At 37.3% G+C, this 17,694-nt stretch overlaps 3 protein-coding genes and 1 long non-coding RNA gene across 6 annotated transcripts in view; 2 read left to right on the top strand and 2 right to left on the bottom strand.

Annotated features, from left to right (window-relative positions):
• med23 (mediator complex subunit 23) overlaps window positions 1-17,694 on the bottom strand; it is a gene marked incomplete in the record, with an annotated part of 129,350 nt that overhangs the window by 89,833 nt on the left and 21,823 nt on the right.
• Window positions 3,799-4,945, top strand: LOC112157902 (C-C motif chemokine 13-like). 2 transcript variants are annotated; one of them, XM_036210497.1, is made up of 4 exons: window positions 3,799-3,948; window positions 4,143-4,311; window positions 4,408-4,519; window positions 4,752-4,945. In XM_036210497.1, exons 2-4 carry the CDS (start codon window positions 4,242-4,244, stop codon window positions 4,864-4,866), a joined length of 297 nt encoding a protein of 98 aa, XP_036066390.1. In that variant the 5' UTR covers window positions 3,799-3,948; window positions 4,143-4,241; the 3' UTR covers window positions 4,867-4,945. The 2 variants fall into 2 exon arrangements, with proteins under 2 accessions (XP_036066390.1, XP_024146768.1); XM_024291000.2 differs by lacking the exon at window positions 3,799-3,948 and having other exon boundaries at window positions 4,082-4,311.
• LOC118598143 lies at window positions 13,405-14,876 on the bottom strand. The gene is made up of 2 exons (XR_004947246.1): window positions 14,599-14,876; window positions 13,405-14,469 (listed from the first exon to the last, which is right to left on the bottom strand). It is a non-coding gene; the product is annotated as an uncharacterized LOC118598143 (long non-coding RNA).
• stum (stum, mechanosensory transduction mediator homolog) overlaps window positions 15,134-17,694 on the top strand; it is a 17,841-nt gene continuing 15,280 nt past the window's right edge. The window contains exon 1 of one of the 2 annotated variants that reach the window (XM_036210495.1): window positions 15,134-15,807. In XM_036210495.1, coding sequence (XP_036066388.1) covers window positions 15,597-15,807 — 211 coding nt within the window. In that variant the 5' untranslated portion in view covers window positions 15,134-15,596. The remainder of the gene's footprint in view (window positions 15,808-17,694) is intronic. The other variant, XM_024290996.2, reaches the window with a different exon arrangement.

The following is a 17,694-nucleotide window of genomic DNA, read 5'->3' on the forward strand; positions in this document are numbered from 1 at the left end:
CAGTAAGGAGCCGCTCCACTTTGACCCAGAATTCATAGTTACTGGATCTAGAAGCCTTTAAAGAAAAGCAGAGAAGAGGCAGCAAAAAAAATAAAATAAATAAGGCTGGGTTTATATATTATTATTATGTATTTACAACGCACATCAAATGTTGCCTATATTCAAATATATTCTGCTGCTTAAACACATTCTGCTTTATTAAGATACAAATAGTTAATCAAACCTTCAACAAGCTAACTTTTTTGTTTTCATTTTGATTTTAGTTGCCTTTTATATGTAATAAAGGATACAGCCACCAGGTGTCACTGTTTCTCTATCCATAAAATATTTTCAAGTTGTTTTGGAGAATATAAATATATATATATATATACATTTTTTTATGAATATGCTCTGTTTAGCATCAGTTCGTGTCATAAAAGCCTCATCATTCCATGAAAGTATTAAAGTAGATGAGCTACATTATTTGCTGCTTCTGCAAGTCTAAATAAACTATGAGCAGTATTACACTCAGTTAATATTACTAGAATGAATATTGTTGATCTATAGTACAATGATCAGGAATGCAGATGGACAAAGAAAATATATGCTTTTTCTAACGCTTTGCACAGAAATCCAACAAAATTCTTCATATTTATTGAAAAAAGCTTCTCTCAGAACAGAATTACCATAAAAAGCCAGCTCTCCACAGGTTTCTAATCACTTTTAACATCTTTAATATTAGAATTGTAGTTTAAATATCAGAACTATTTTAAGGTTTTTTTTTAGGCTGAACACCTCTTGGGTTCATGTGTTTTATCTCCTTCAATCTGCCAACACCTTTGTGTCGTGTTGCTTCTTGTTCACCACAAGATCAAGATCACATTTTTCTCATGCATTGGCAGAATTTGTGCAACGGCAGAATAGAATCTACGGAACTCAACTGCAGCTGAGAGCGTTTAAGAACCATCAAAATAAGGGAAACTGGAACTTTGAATGCACAGTTGCACACTTTTTGTACACTGTTTCCTAGAGGTGGGGACTCGAGTCACATGACTTCGACTGAGTCAGACTTGAGTGATGAATTTGATAACTTTAGACTCGACTTGGACTTACAAACATTTTACTCATGACTTGACTCAGACTTTCATTTACAGTAAATAACTCGTGACTTGACTCGGACTTTGGCCCTCTGACTTGGAAAGAATTGCTATTTTCCCCAAAATCCAAGAAGTAAAAAGTATGTTGAGAAATCCTGCGCCGTGGTCTCTGTATGTAATTGTTTACATCGTGTGTGGTGTCGGCCCAACATCCAATCAAATTAGAGCCACGTTGGATTGATTTGACAGTAAACAAATCAAACTATTCAATATAAAACTGAACCATTCAATACGGGTTCGACAATTCAATACGACATTTTTCATAATAAACATTTTATTTATTCAGTACCACTTTAATGTACCTTAAGGGGGTCTGCTGCAAAAAATCTCTGCTCCTCCTACGGTAGTCGGATAATAAAAGTATAATAAATGCTAAAAACAACCGAGATACATTTTTTTTGCAAAAAAAAATGTAAAGGTAAATGAATAAAGGACTAACAGCTGAGAAATACTGCACTTTACTTGTGCTGCTGTTGTTTATGTGGACGACTAAGTCAGTTCTAAATATTTTAAATTGTTTCAGTTCAGATTGTGTTTGACATCCAGCTGTCAAAACTTCAGAGAACTGCTTAAATTGTTGCAGTTCATATTAGTTATAATGTTCACAGATTTACAAGAGTTCTATTTAAATTTGATCCTGCAATGAATGTCAGGAACTGTGAACTTGAAACAATCTAAATTTTTTATATAGTATTTCTCTATAAATCCTCATCTGTGGAATAGAAGGATTTCAGGGTTTATTTTTTCTTGCTCTATAAGTATTGAACTGTGACGCTCATATCAGGTAAACTTTAAATCCAGAAGCAGCAGATTTACTTACTTTAGCGTCATCTGCCAAGAATTTTCTTTTATGGATGACAATATGATATTTAATAAAGTCACATTTTAAGGCATAATTAGTAGTAAAATGCTCATTAAAATGCTGCATGATTTCAAGGGGGAAACAAAAGTCGTCTCTAAAATGTGGACATGTTACACATCTTCCACACAATGATCCCACCCAGACTACAGCTTCTCTCAGAGCAGTTCTGAAATATTAATACATTATCATAACATTTAGAAACAATACTGTAATGATCTTCTTTCTAATGTTAAGAAAAATATCATCAATCTGTTTGTTGATTCAAAACTCGACTGGACGCCTTTAACCAGGACCAGAAGGAAGGAGAGTTTTAACTGATTTTATAAATTGTTATAACAAGTGATTCAATTTATCATGATTGTATTGTGTGTTGAGTTTGTGTTTCTATTTGGTTTGTATGTTTAATATTTAAATGCTATTTTGATCTTTCTATTATTCATTTATTGTTGAAAACACTTTAAGTTGCTTAGTAACAAGACAAGTATTAAACCAGTAAAGTTGAATTTGAATGTATTCCCAGACAGCTGGACCCACTCCCTGATTTATTACTTTTCTTAGTTATTGTTGCAAAACACTTATAGTAAACACAATTTGATGAAAATGAGTTCATTAGTATCATTCTTTTAATAAGCTACCGTATTTTTCGGACTATAAGTCGCACCGGAGTATAAGTCGCAGGGGCCAAAAAATGCATAATGAAGAAGAAAAAACCATACATAAGTCGCACCGGAGTATAAGTCGCATTTTTTTCAAGTAATTTATTTTACAAACTGGTTGAAAAAAACGATATTACATCATCCTGGAAGGTAAGTTATAACATTCATAAGTGAATAGAAAACAGGCTGAATATGTGTCAACACATATTAGCATCATGAAAAAAACGAAAAGGTGTAGCATTTATATAACACAACAGTTTTATTTAACTATAGCCTCAAGAACTCATCAACTTTGTATCTTTACTGTAATTAATTGCACGCAATCTCACTCCATATCACTAAATCCCTTAAATTCTTCGTCCTCTGTGCCACGCCTGAATAACTAAAGTAAATAAAGTAATTGCATAGATCACCATCACTCTAGACTTACGGTCCATATCTCATCATTAAAAATTCGTATATAAGTCGCACTGGAGTATAAGTCGCAGGGACATTCAATCTATGAAAAAAACCGCGACTTATAGTCCGGAAAATACGGTACATGACTTGTTAAGATCTGAGATTTCAGTTGAAATATAGACGTGTCTACAGAGTGATCCCTCAGAGTTACTCATCGTGGTCAAAGGATCGCTCAGTGAGTTTCTGTGTTTGATCAGACTCACACAAAAATAGAGGGAACATTGAACCATAATAAATACTGTTACATTCTCATCAGATTGATTAATATACACAAGATCTCTGTATTCTGAGTATTTTCTGTTCAATTCCAGCGTGAACAAAGTCATATTTTATGTCCAACTTTGCAATTTCAACTATCAGGCGGTCTCGGAGGTGAAGCTCATGAGAAGGGAACTGAAGACGTTGAGAGACGAGCTGTCTGATCTCTTTGGGAGGATACTTCGAGAAGTAGAGACTCTTAGAGACGGACTTTCACAAGTGGATCACAATCTGCCTCTTTGCCCAACTGAGCAGAGTGCTCCTGACCTTTGAACTTGACTGGCCTAAATTGCCATCATTCCATCCTATTTTGAAATTCGCCTCAAAGACAGTCAGACCAGCGAAGGACTCAGCCAGCTGTACAAAAGCAACACCTGGCGCCTGAACCAATCTTATCTTATCTGATCGGACCCCCCCCTCCTCAGAGCCGATGGCGCTGCCCTTGGCTATATCAAAACAAGTTTGCTTCTACAGAGTGTAAACGGCAGCTGATGTTCAGATTAGAAATCCTTATGGAAACACCAGAACCACACCAGCAGAACCCTGTTCCAGAGACCAGAGTATGTTACATACCCGGGTAAGTTTAAGGGCAAGTTAGTATCCTCCACTTTCTCCTTCTCAGAGTATTTAAGATGGGTCATGGTTGGGTCTTCCAACGTTCAGTAATTGAGATATAAAGTGTCCCTCCTCCTTTCCACTGATGAGCTTTTTTCATGCTGGTTGGAGGTTTGTCGTCATGCTGGTGTGTGTTTTTTTTTCAAACACACATAGGGGTTACAACACAATAAAAGGTTGTGAGATCAGCAGGAAGACCAATCACTGACACTCCGTTCAACCAGCAAGCAGCTCAAAGAATCAACCAAGACACAGATGATGATGAAAGCCTCTGTCGCCGTGGTGACCTTCTTCATACTCTTCTCATCCGTCCTGACATCTAAGCGTGAGTCGACTGAATTCAAATTTCTCTCAGAACATACGATTAGGAAATTCTGATGAGTTTGGTTAAAACTTTTTTTTCTCTCCATTGTTGGTACAGCTGGTTATCAGCCACAAGCATGCTGCACAAGATTCTACCAGAAAAAGTTACCTGCTCATTTGGTGCAGAGCTTCAGAGACACGGACAACCTGTGTCCTAAGAGAGCTGTTATGTAAGTTTTTATTCTGTCTTTTCCTTCCAAATATAATCAAGAACTGATCAGATTCCAATGATTCCAATTACAATGTTTGAATTGATTATAAAATGGATCACAAAATACAAAAAGTAGTTAAATTTAAAATAGTACAAACTGAAAATTATATTTACAAATATTTTCAAGGAGACTGTATTAAAAATGACATATGTTTAATGAAATGTATAAACTTTCTCTTTTGTTATTTCAGTATTACGATGACAACTAACCGAGACATCTGTGTTGACCCGTCCAGGGAGTGGGTGAAGAAACTCGTGAATGTCCCTACAGTAAAGCGCCGCTCCACTTTGACCCAGAATTCATAGTTACTGGATTTATAAACCTTTAAAAATAAGCAGAGAAGACACAGCGAGAAAATATTAAGGCTGCTTTATGTTTACAGCTGGGCTGCACGGTGGCGCAAGTGGTTAGCGCTCTCGCCTCACAGCGAGAAGGCCCCGGTTCGAATCCCGGCTGGGACCTTTCTGTGTGGAGTTTGCATGTTCTCCCCGTGCATGCGTGGGTTTTCACCGGGGACTCCGGCTTCCTCCCACCGTCCAAAAACATGCTTCATAGGTTAATTGGTGACTCTAAATTGCCCCTAGGTATGAATGTGTGAGTGACTGAGTGTGTGATTGAGGCCCTGCGACGGACTGGCGACCTGTCCAGGGTGTACCCCGCCTTCGCCCTTCAGTAGCCGGGATAGGCTCCGGCACCCCCGCGACCCCGAAAGGGACGAAGCGGTCAAGAAAATGGATGGATGGATGGATGTTTACAGCTAAAGAAAACGCTCATTAAATGTTGCCTGTATTGCAAAACATATTCTGCTGCTTTGAGACAGTTTATCATGAATCTTCTAAAGGTGTACACAAAAAAATATTTTCCCTGTTTTGTATTATTGGGAATTTTTTTTCTCCATTTTTATTTTCAATAAGCCAAATATCAAAACTGCTTTGGATTCTGACTGATTAAATACAAAATGTTAAATATGTAAAAACTGAAACTTTTGGTAACAAAAAAATTAATAAAAATTTCCTCTTGATTTCAATGTTTTTTTCATGTCATAAAGATTACAACCGCCAGGTGTCACTGTTTCTCACTCCAGAAAGGATTTTCAGATTAAATTGAGTAAACTATAAATAAATATAGAATGTTCATGAATACACTATATATTAACATCAGTTCAAGTCATAGAAGCCTCATCATTCCATGAAAGCATTAAAGTAGATGAGATACATTAATGCTGCTTCTGTAAGTCTAAATAAACTCAGAAGTGTTACAGTTAATATATTTAGAATGAAAATTTATGCTCCATAAAATGATTAGGGAAACCTGGTTAAAAAAAAAAAAAAAAAGCTCTTTTTTAATGCTATGCACAAAACTCCAACAAGATTTTTCATATTTAGTCAAAAAAAGCTTCTTAAGAACAGCCAGTTTTAATCACTTTTTGTAGTTTGCAGACCTCATTTGTTCATGTGTTTTATCTCCTTCAATCTACCAAGAACTATGTGTCGTGCTGCTTCTTGTTCACCACAAGATCAAGATAAAATCTTTTTCATGCTTTGGAAGAATTTGTGCAGATTGTTGACTAAAATCCAGCAGAACCCTGTTCCAGAAAGCAGAGTATGTTACATACCCGGGTAAGTTTAAGGGTAAGTTAGTTCATATCCTCCACTTTCTCCTTCCACTGAAGATGGGTCATGGCTGGATCTTAACGTTCAGTAATTGAGATGAAAAGTGTCCCTCCTCCTTTCCACTGCTGAGCTTTTTTCATGCTGGTTTGAGGTTTGTCTTTAGCTCGTCATGAAACTTGCGTTTGCTTCAACACAAAAAAGGTTGTGAGATCAGCAGGAAGAGCAATCACTGACACTCCGTTCAACCAGCAAGCAGCTCAAAGAATCAACCATGACACAGATGATGATGAAAGCCTCTGTCGCCGTGGTGACCCTCTTCCTGCTCTTCTCATCAGTCGCCGTCCTGGCATCTGAGCGTGAGTCGATTACATCTCTAAACCTGGGGTCCAAAACTTTTTCTTGCGAGGGCCAAATAACTGTTTTCTTCTCTGACAGTGGGGCCGAGTTTAGTTTGTGGGGTCACAGAAAAGGAGTAAAAATCCCAGGGTGTGTCTAAATGACATTATGTTAGCAGTATGCTTGCTTTTTTGTCAAAATTAGACTTCTTATTTAGTTTTTTAGGCAAATTTGGACGTTAGCTAATATTTTAGCATTATGCTATCTGTTTTGTCAAAATAAGACTTTTTTAAAAGTTTGTTTAGGCAAATTTGGAGTTTAGTTATTTCAGCATTATGCTAGCTGTTTTGTCAAAACTTGACTTTTTTATATTTTTTAGGCAAATTTAGAGTTTAGATAATATTTTACCACTATGCTAGCTGTTTTGTTTCTAGAGATTGTAAAAGTGACTGAGAGAAATGACCCATTCGGATCACATTTTTAACTATTAGGCATTTTTTTTAAATAAGACCATGCCATTTTCAGTAGGGGTGTGTATTGGAAGAAGTCTGGCGATATATGTGTCTCATGATACGACACATTACGATATATCCCAGGTTTCTACACGAACATTTTTCAATACTCATCCCAAGCAGGAAGTACAGTAGTACATGTCTCATAACAACAAAAATTGCGAGGCTGAATGAACTTAACACAAGCTGGTTCTCGCTAAATTTTAAGCAATTAATTAAATATAGTCTTTTTTGCATTTTAAATTGATACAAGCATTGCCAAACAAAATATCACAATATATCATCAAATCGACTTTTTCTCTACACCCCTAGTTTTTAGCCAAAATTAGGCAGAAGGGTTGAATAAAGGTTCGATGCGGGTCTCTATCGCAGGGCCAGGCTGAGGGAAAATAAACCCAAAACAATAATGAATCTCCGATATCATTCAGGGGGCCGGGCAACATGTGGAGGTGGGACAGATCTGCAGTTTGGGGACCCCCGCTCTGAACAATATCTGATTAGGAAATTCTGATGAGTTCAGATGCAACTTTTTTTTTCTCAGTCGTTGATACGGCTGCCTTCCAGCCACAAGTGTGCTGCACAAGGTTCAACACGGATAAGATACCTGAAAATACGGTGACGGGCTTCAAATCCTCAAGCAAAGAGTGTGACGAGAGAGGTGTAATGTAAGTGTTTATTTTGTCTCTTCCTTCCAAGTATAATCTGGAATTCTTCAGATTCACTCTATTACAATACATCACAAAACACAATAACACTTGAATTTGAAATTGTAAAACTGAAAAGTCTTTACGCCAATATTTTCAAGTTTATTGTGTTAAAAATGAAGTACTTTAAACAAAATTGAGCAACTTTTTCATTTTATTCTTCAGTTTTGAGAGGAATTCTGACCCAGATATCTGTGTAGACCCGTCCTTGGAGTGGGTGAAGAAAATCATCATTGGCTTCCAGTAAGACGCCTCTACACTTTGACCCAGAATTAATCAGATTCCCTCAGTTAGAGTGTTTGAATTCATTAGAAAAACACATTTAAATATACAAATAGAAGTTGAATTTGAAATAGTAAACAATCAATTTTTTTCTTTTATTTGTATAATTTTTTTTTACAAATACAAATAATTATTTTAACATTAAACACAACTTTTCCCCAACGATGCCGGATACCGGGGGTACACGTTCTAGCAAAGGGAACGTTCCTTGGAACAACAACGGCCCCGGCAACCAATGCAATCGGTCCCGCCCACCAGAGTCCCCGGTCCCAACAAGCAACTCCCCCCGTCCAGGACGCTAGCAGCCGTGGCCCCCGCCACAATGCTGGTTCACAAATCATCCAGCCGCATTTATGCTGCAAAAACTTCTACCAGAAAAAGATACCTACACGTGTGGTGCAGAGCTTCAGAAACACGGACATACTATGTCCCAAGAGAGGTGTTATGCAAGTGTTTATTCTGACACTTCCTTTCAAATATAATCTAGAATTCTTCAGATTCACTCAATTACAATGTTCAAATTCATTAGAAAATGCACCACAAAACACAAAAAGTATCTGAATTTGAAATAGTAAAAACTGAAAGTTCTTTTTACCATTTTTCAAGTGGATTGTATTAAAAACTAAGAATGTTAAATGGAACTGATTAGCATTTTCTTTTATTCTTTCAGTATTACAATGACAAATAACCGAGACATCTGTGTTGACCCGTCCAAGGAGTGGGTGAAGAAACTTGTGGATGTCCTCCAGTAAAGCGCCGCTCCACTTTCACCCAAAATTCATAGTTACTGGATTTATAAACCTTTAAAGATAAGCAGAGAAGATACAGCTAGGAAATATTAAGGGCTGATTTATATTTACAGCTGAAAAAAAAGCCCTTCAAATGTTGCTTGAAAACTGCTTTGCCTTGTCGATGATAAAAGCTAAATGTCAAATATAGAAAAACTTAAACTTATTGTAACAAAAAAAAGTTTGTTTCTATTTAGCTTTCAATATGATTTAAATTGTCTTTGACATGTAATAAAGATTACAACCACCAAGTGTCACTGTTTCTCACTCCAAAAAGGATTTTCAGATTTATTTGAAGAAAACTACAAATAAAAATAAAATGTTCATTAGTACACTATATATTAACATCAGTTCATGTCATCAAAGCCTCATCAGTCCATGAAACCATTAAAATAGGTGAGCTACATTAATGCTGGGTCTGCAAGTCTACATAAACTGTGGGAAGTGTTACAGTGTGATGAAGAGGCAGACGCAGTTGGATCCATGTGCAGCCGTGGATTTTAATAATAAGAAAAACAGGCATGAAACAAGGCAGAGGTGCAGTCAAACCCAGGCTAAGGTCAAAAGCTAGGAATGAGGCAGGACACAGAAAGAAGGTGACGGTCAAACACCAGGGAATGTAGACAAGACCAAATGCTCAGACTGTCTACAAAGCAAAAACAAGACTTCACATGGAAAAATGGCTGAGGTGGGTTTAAATGCTAGATGGTATTGATGATGATGGAAACCAGCTGTGCAGACAGGAAGCCGTGGCAGTGGCTGATGGGAGTTGTAGTGTGGAGACGGCAGGGTTTAAACTCTGGTGAGGGCTCCCTCTGGTGGTCAGAGGCTCTGTGAAGGTCTCCTTCATGGCCAAAAACTCACAATCACCCGCAGCACAAAGCTTCGTCTCTCCCATGTGTCCTTCCCAATTTTTGAGTCTATGTTGGTATTGACCAACACTAATACAAGATTCTTTCAGGATTTGTAGTGACAGCTCAGCTAAAGGTTATAATATTGATAACAATGAAACAGTTTAAAATACTTATTTTGATCCTTGCTGTTCTTATTTTCCTCCCTTGCAAAGTCTTCTTTTTTTTAGTAAAAAAGTAAAGTTAAAACTTCTTAGGATTGTGGTCGATTAAATGATAAATTTATATATATAAAAATAAACTTATTACAAATAAAAAAACAGATTTGTTGCATTTTGATTTGATTTTGATCGTCTTTTACATGCAATAAAGAATACAGCCACCAGGTGTCACTGTTTTCTCACTCCAGAAAGGATTTTCTGATTTATTTGAATAAAAAGTGTTTAGTTTTATTTATCCATTCACTGTTCAGCATCAGTTTATGTCCCTCAAAAGCATTAAAGTAGGTGAGCTACATCGCCTTTGACAAGTCAAAATAAACTGACCTCAAAATCTCCTGGCACTTCTTCAGCACCGCTTCCCCTGTGCTGCACTTAAAATAGCATCAGACCCATATTTTAAGATGGACTCCTTCACATCAGACACAGTTCTATGATTTTGCAATATGCAGATAAGCTCATGAAAGAGGCTCTGTTGCATGTGGCTGGAGAAGCAGCTCTGATTAGACTGTGGAGGACCTGCTGCATATGATGTAATTAGTGTGAAACAAGGACAGAGCTGGAGAGGCTTGAGAGCTTCTGTGTTGGAAACTGTGGTGGTTTTCAAAACACAGGAAACTAAGAGGATGAAAAAATAAAGTGCATTTGTGAATCTTTAATTGCAGCCATAGATCATTGTGTTTTGTCATATTGTGGTGGAGAAACTCTCAAACCATAACAAGTCTACCTATTACATGTATTTGAACGTACGAAGATTTTCCATCAGTTGACAGTATTTGAATATTTATGCTCTATGAAATGATCAGGAACACTGATGGAAATAACTTTGTCTAGTGCTATAACTAAAAGGACAGTTTCAGAAAAACATTAGTACTCATGCAGAAGCATTTAATTATCCTGTTGCTAATGGAGCCTCTACTTGACCCATGTGACACCGTTTCATAGTCAGTCAAAACTAAAAAACACTCAAATCAAGTGCCTGGAACTTGATAAATAAAAACTCCATGGAGATAGTTTTTCAGATTTCATTTTCAATTCAAGAAAGAAGAAAAAATTTTAAAGGATTAAGAAGTTTTTTTTCTACTTCTTACAAGCACCCAATTGTTAAAGCCCCAATGGGCAGACCTAGAGAAAAAGGAACACAGTTTATTAAATATAGGAAACAGAGAAACTGTGTCCTGAAAAGCAAAAGGTAAAAACAATTAGTGTGCCGCTTAAAACAAAAAGACAAAGCAGAGGGGATTGGAACCTTGACCAAACATCAAATATGTCAGGGAGACGGCTGACCCAGCCATGTCAATCGTCGGAGTCGGCAGCCCCCAGCTAAGGGCGGTGTGACCAGAACTACCTAAAGAAAACAAACAAAACCCAGCAGTCCAAGACCGCCAAGGTCCAACCCAGACTAAAATAACAAAACCCAGCAGTCCAAGACTGTCGACGACAAAGAAGGTAAAAGAGACCATCCTCAACTGGCTTCTCTGCTCCCTGCCTGTCTTGGTGTGTCCTCCTCTGTCTTAAATAGTCAGCAGGTGCAAATTAAGGCTCATTGGCCACATCTGCCAGGTGAGCAGAAGGACTGGATGAAAAACGTCCAGCAACAGCAGCAGGATTTAATATCTATAGGAAGTATTTACCACTATGGAGTTTTATCTCCTTTAATCAACCAAGAACTTTTTGGTGCGTAGCTTCTTGTTCTCCACAAGAGCAGAAAGTGCAGAATAAATGATAATGGAACCATTAAAATAGCCAAAAACTAACTTTGAAAGAACATTTCACACATTTTTTTGTCCACCGTGTTTCCTGACATCCCAAAGGCGTCAATCACAGAAGGAGCTGGAAGCTTCTCACTCTTCATGACTGACCATCCCTCCAGAGAAACGCCAACAATGTGTCTGCGACTGTCATTTCGAAGCAGAAAGGTGCATCTTGTCTTCATCAGCCTTTCTGACAGAAATGTGGATGAGTGATCTTGTTGCTTTCAGAATGTTCTGGCGGTGTGCATGAGTTATTGTGAGGTGTGATTACTGTCAGGCTGTGTAGGCAGATCATTCTTGTGAGTCAGTGAGTCAGTGGTGGGTGCTCCTCCTTCAGACAATGTTGCCACTGACGCAAACTTGGAGGAAAAAATTGAAAGAAAAGGCCTCATGGCTGTTTAAAGCTCTCATTGGGGGTTCGAACCCTTTTTTTCCAAATTATGTGCCACAAGCTAAATAAACAAAAAAGCTGATCAACAGAAATAATTTAAATTATTGACGTAACACAGCTATCAGGATTTATTTTTTTAACTTTATAAATGTAAAAAACAAAGCTAATTCTGCAGATTTCTCAGAAAACTAAAGCTAAAAAAATTTTAATTTGAAAGAAACAAAAATCAATCCACTTATTGATTAAATGCCGGTGTTCAGAAAACATTTGGAACAAAATTGAAAAGATAAATATTTTCAATGAAAATAAACTTATTCTGTGGTAAAACATTGACTCTTAAAATGTGGGTAGAAGATTACCCAGTGTTCACTATTTTATAGGAAAATCATCCTACCAATCAGTGATTACAATAAAAAAAGGTGTGATATTTCATTTAAAAGCTTCACTTTAACCTTTTCTTAAAATATGTTTTTTATTGATGCTGGTTAGTTGGTTAAAAAATGCATAAGATTATAATTATGAATAACAAAAATACTTAAATGTGATTTTTTAACTTGAATTTCATGTAAATTATCAATTCCTTAGATGTGCAACTATGATATATAATCTATAAGCTAAATTCTGTGAACTTTCACTAAAAGTGGTTTGACTCATTAAATCCATACATAAAGACATACTGGTCTCAAAAAAATATTAAGAATGTAAAATTTTGTGGCAAAATAAAGTTGATGTTGTTGAAAAAAACAAAACAATTAACTGTTGTCAGGAAACTCATTAGATCTATACTATTAGTTATGAATATCATGTCTTCATATGACGATGGGGCTTTTTTGACCCAAGCGTAAAATAAAATGTTTATTTCAGTGAGATACACATATGGCAGAAAACTTTTCACATTTTTCTGAATTACTGACTGAATTCACAAATGTAGCATAAATACAGATTTTTTACAGATTTCTTTTTTGAACGGGTCCTTTAGACCCACCTATGAAGCCTTGGGGAAAAAGACAGAATTTAGTTGAAGGCATCTGTGTTAACCGTTACACTGCGTTTGGGTCAGAATTGACCAGTTTTTTTAAGAGTGAAAATGAGAGTAAATTTTGACCTGATCACGTTTGAAGGGTTAAATATGACTACTGACTGAATTCACAAATGTAGCATAAATAGAGATTTTTTTTCTAATGGGTCATTTAGACCCATCTACGAAACCTTGGGGGAACAGACAGAATTTAATTGATGGCATTTGTGTTAACCGTTATATTGTGTTAAGTCTTAAATTTACCTTTTTTTTTTTTTTAAGTGTTAAAAAAATAGGGGTAAATTTGGACCCGGACGCAATTGAAGGTTTTAGTATGACTACTGACTGAATTCACAAATGTAGCATAAATAGAGACTTTTTTTTTTTTTTTCTTTTTGAACAGGTCATTTAGACCTGCTTAACAAACGTTTGGGGAACTAACAGAATTTAGTTCATGGCATTTGTGTTAACTGTTATACTGTGTTCAGGTCAAAATTGACCAATTTTTTAAGTGTAAAAATGAGGGTCAATTTTGACCCAAACACAATTGAGGAGTTAAATATAACTTCAAAGTTTTATTCGGCTTTCAATCAGATTTTTTGGGACAGTCTCGTATCACTGACTGGTCCTCATGTGTGACAATTATTGAGTTTAGCTGTGGAGAAAGTTCTTGGATTTTGATGCCCACGTTCCAATTTGTGTTCTGTTTATAACTCCAAATCCCTGCAGGCCGTGTTTTTGCTGCAGCTCGGAATTTCCAGCCCAAAATAATTGTCCATAATTGCTAAAATAACATTTCAATAAAGGCTTAAACTCATGTTGATAAATGGAGTCAAAGACCTCTGAGAGACAAAACTGCAGGGCAATGATTCCAAACACAATCTCTAATAAAAGTTCCCGCCGCACAAAGGAAGAGTGTTTGCATATTAAAAGCTGAATGAAAATCAATCTGCTGTTAGTGTACTTAAAGAAAAAGAGGCGACAGATGATAGCCAGCGTGAATCAGTCAAGAGATGGAGGTTGGAAGGAAGGAAAGAGTCTGTTACAGCTCCGGTCACCGTGGTGATTTGGTGCGCAACAGGAGCACACACACAGGGACGCACAAATGCACAAATGTCAGCTTTCACTGACAGATGGGATCTACCTAAACTATGTATATGTGTGTGCTTGCAGTTCTAGAAGTGTAGGGAGAAGAAAGAACACAAACACAGAGAGGGATTCACAATTAGGGATTATCATGCTTACTGTGTAATTAGACCGTAAATCACTGCTCCAATAACAGTTACTAATCATTACACAACCAGGCACATTCCCAAATTCCTTGTATTACTCCCCCAAGCCAATCTGACTTGCTGTATCCCTCTCCACAAGGCGTTGTCATGGTAACGGGATGATGCCTAACGTCCAGTTCATCGCTCCAATGAAGACGGGGCCATCCACACTGTCGGTTGCATTTCAGAGATGACAGGAAATTAAAAGAGGACGGGACCAAAGTGGAAATAATGAGAAGATATGGGAGAGAGAACAGAAAAAGCTTAAAACAAGAGATCAATATCTTCAGTATAATTACCTACTGCTTCCTGGGTTGCTAAGAGACCAAACAAAGATGAGAAAGAGCCCAAGAAGATGAAACGGACACAGAGAGGATGAGATTAATTTCAGGCTGCCTCTTTGCTACTAAAAAGACAGCAGATTGGGATGGAGAAATATAAAAAGGACAGAGAGCAGAGAAAAAGACAGAGAGTGTCTTCATGAATAATTAGAGAGGTTTTCTTTTATTTCTTTATCAGCCCACATGCATTCACTTCCTTTTGCATTTGCATCCATTAAATTCTTTTTCTATCACCATTATTAAAAACAATCTCCGGTTTGTGTTGGAGTGCACTAAAGAGACAATAACGCGCAGCTTTTAGCTGCAGCAAACATATGGTTAGTGCATTAACTTGATAGAATTTCTTTGTTTGTTTAAGTGCGCTCCAAATAGCCGCTTGTTGAATGTCACCTCGCTGAAGTGTAACATTACACCGGGATGCTGCTCCTTTAAATGGAAACTAGGAGAGGGAGAGGAGAGGGAGGGATGAAGATGTAGTAGAGGAAGGGGGATTGTAGCCGCTCTGTACGTCTGGAGTAAGCCGAGCTTTAAGGGAGGCAGAAACAGTTCAAGGGAAATCCTTGACATATAAGGAGGGGAATTTTAGGATTTTTCCACATTTTCGGTAACAACATGTTGGATGTGGAATCAACAGGCAGAAATCCTTGACCTCTGATGAAGAAGAAGCTTTGTGTTTACATCTAAGGACCTAATGGGACTGTTGTGACCGGACTCATCTTGATGCTTTTTTGCTTTTCTTTCCTCCCAAAACTTCAAATTTCACTCACTTTTCCAAGTTTTTTCCAAACTATGAACCATTCCAGGACCTGTGAGCATGCTGCCACAACTGCTCTACAATCATAGCTAATTTTGTCTGAATGTTGACACTTTTTTTGGCTCCACTCACTCCAGAATAGTTCACCTGATCCTCAGCAGCTGCCTGTATTTTTAAGACACAAAAGAAAGAGAAGAAGCAGATGGCGCAGACGGAAGGACTAACGATGCTGGGGAACGCTAAAACTAAAGATAATTTGGGGGCAAAAGCCATGGCTGGGTGTCCCACTGCCGGGGGCGGAGTGGTGGTGGAGGTCAGGGAGAAGAAAGGACCTTTGAGGGCTGCGATACCCACAATGCCTTTTCCTCTGGCTGTCATCTGTCTTTTCCTAAATACCTTCATACCTGGACTTGGTAAGATGTTTCTCTTCTCAAATATAGTGATTTTACATAATTGACTTGTGTAGAAGGCAGTTTTGGGATCAGTGTAATTAGTTGCTAGTTTTGGTGGATTACATGAACCTTTTTCAAATTTAAAGTGACCTTAGAGGAACATACTCAACCAACCTATGTCCTTAGACCAAGGGTCCACAAACTACACAACATCAGAGATGTCTGATTTTATATTTTTTTTGCTCCCAATCTGGCTTTGAGACTGAAATCCCAGAATACAGTGTTCCCTTTCTAAATCATGAAGAGCTTTAAAAACAAAATTAACAACAAGTATTTATTTACTGACTTTTTCTGGGAATATCCCAGAAAGGGTTAATGTTTGGTTATGTGTGGCTTTCTGGAAAACCATAAATATTTATGATCAGACACACCAGGCGAAAACCAGAGAAAACAACATTAGCATAATTCGTAAACAGACAACACTGTTAGCATCAAACGCAGACAGAACGGCTAACAGAAAACACCATTAGTATCAATCGTAAACAGACAACACTGTTAGCATAAAACGCAGACAGAACAGCTAGCAGAAAACACTTTCTGTTCGCCTACAAACTGACCGCGGACCCCCCCCCATCAGAGAAGAAAAAAGTTATGTGGCTCTCACAAGAAAAAGATTTTGGGACCCCTGCCTTAGACACATTTAAATCATGTTTTCCTCAATTATATTCGGGAGATTTATTATTTTAATCCAGAAAATAATCCTTGTATTAGAGTGAAAGTATCATTTCCACTTTACAAAGAATTGCTAAAGCAAATTTCAACAGAATATAAGATGCACAGAACTGTTAGGATCTGGTGTCTGGCAGCAACTTCCTGTTTTCCAGTCCAACAATATATCACTGGAAAATACAAATTTAGCAATAAGTGTGTAAATCTGCAGCCTGAGGCAGAACATGACAGATCAGGGTGAGGATCGAAGACCGTCATTACTTCCAGGAGGCATTCGTTGCTTTCATGATTTTAGGCAAACCCTTTGCACATCATCAGTTCTGTATCAAGAACTAAATTAGAGTACTCAAATTTTTAAAAGTACTCTAGATATTAGCCTCTGTTTCCATTGGATAATGTGGTGTTACACCATTTTTAATTAAAAAAAAAAGATCTGTTGGATCATGTATACTCCATTAGGGCGAGAGGGGCAGTACTAGTTTTAATGAATATAAAATTGTGACACAATATTGTTTGTAATTATTTACAATTTATTTTCCCACAGGTTTTACCAGCGCTTGTCATTATAAAACTAGGTGTTTGCCAGGTTACTGGTTTTAGTGGTGACATTTTCAGCTAACTGCCCAGCTGGTTAGGAGTTGTGCTACATGGGAGTTCTTTTTTACTCAAATTCTGTTTTGTTTATTGCACTGATTTGGATTCTGATCTCTGTTTGGCTTCAGTTCTGTCACCACTTGTTTGTTGGTTGTGTGTTGAGAACAGTGAAACAAGTCAGTGCATACATCAGTGCTGGCCCTCATTAAGACTCACTCTCATCATCTTTTGATCCATTTTAAGCTTTTTAATGAGGATTTTGTCGTTTTTAGCCAAAAAAAAAAAAAAGTGTTTTCTAGGACATAGTTTCTGCAGAGCGGCTGTAGTTTATTGGAAATTCGCCTCTGAGTTGTAGGTGGGACTGTTGGTGTGGAGTGAGCCCGCCTCCACTTCCCTTCATCCATCTGTTTACACACTCTCCTGCTATCTTACAGCCCCTCACACCTCCAACCTAATATTACCAGTGAAACAATAATGTCACAAATAAGCTGTTTTTCAATCAAAGAAACTTTTTCTTATAAAAAAGCGATTCTCATACTTGTGCAACTTGAAGCACTTTGCAATTAAAAACAGAAATAAACAAAA

This window comes from Oryzias melastigma, linkage group LG24 (assembly GCF_002922805.2).
Source record: "Oryzias melastigma strain HK-1 linkage group LG24, ASM292280v2, whole genome shotgun sequence".
NCBI classification, from domain to species: Eukaryota; Metazoa; Chordata; class Actinopteri; order Beloniformes; family Adrianichthyidae; genus Oryzias; species Oryzias melastigma.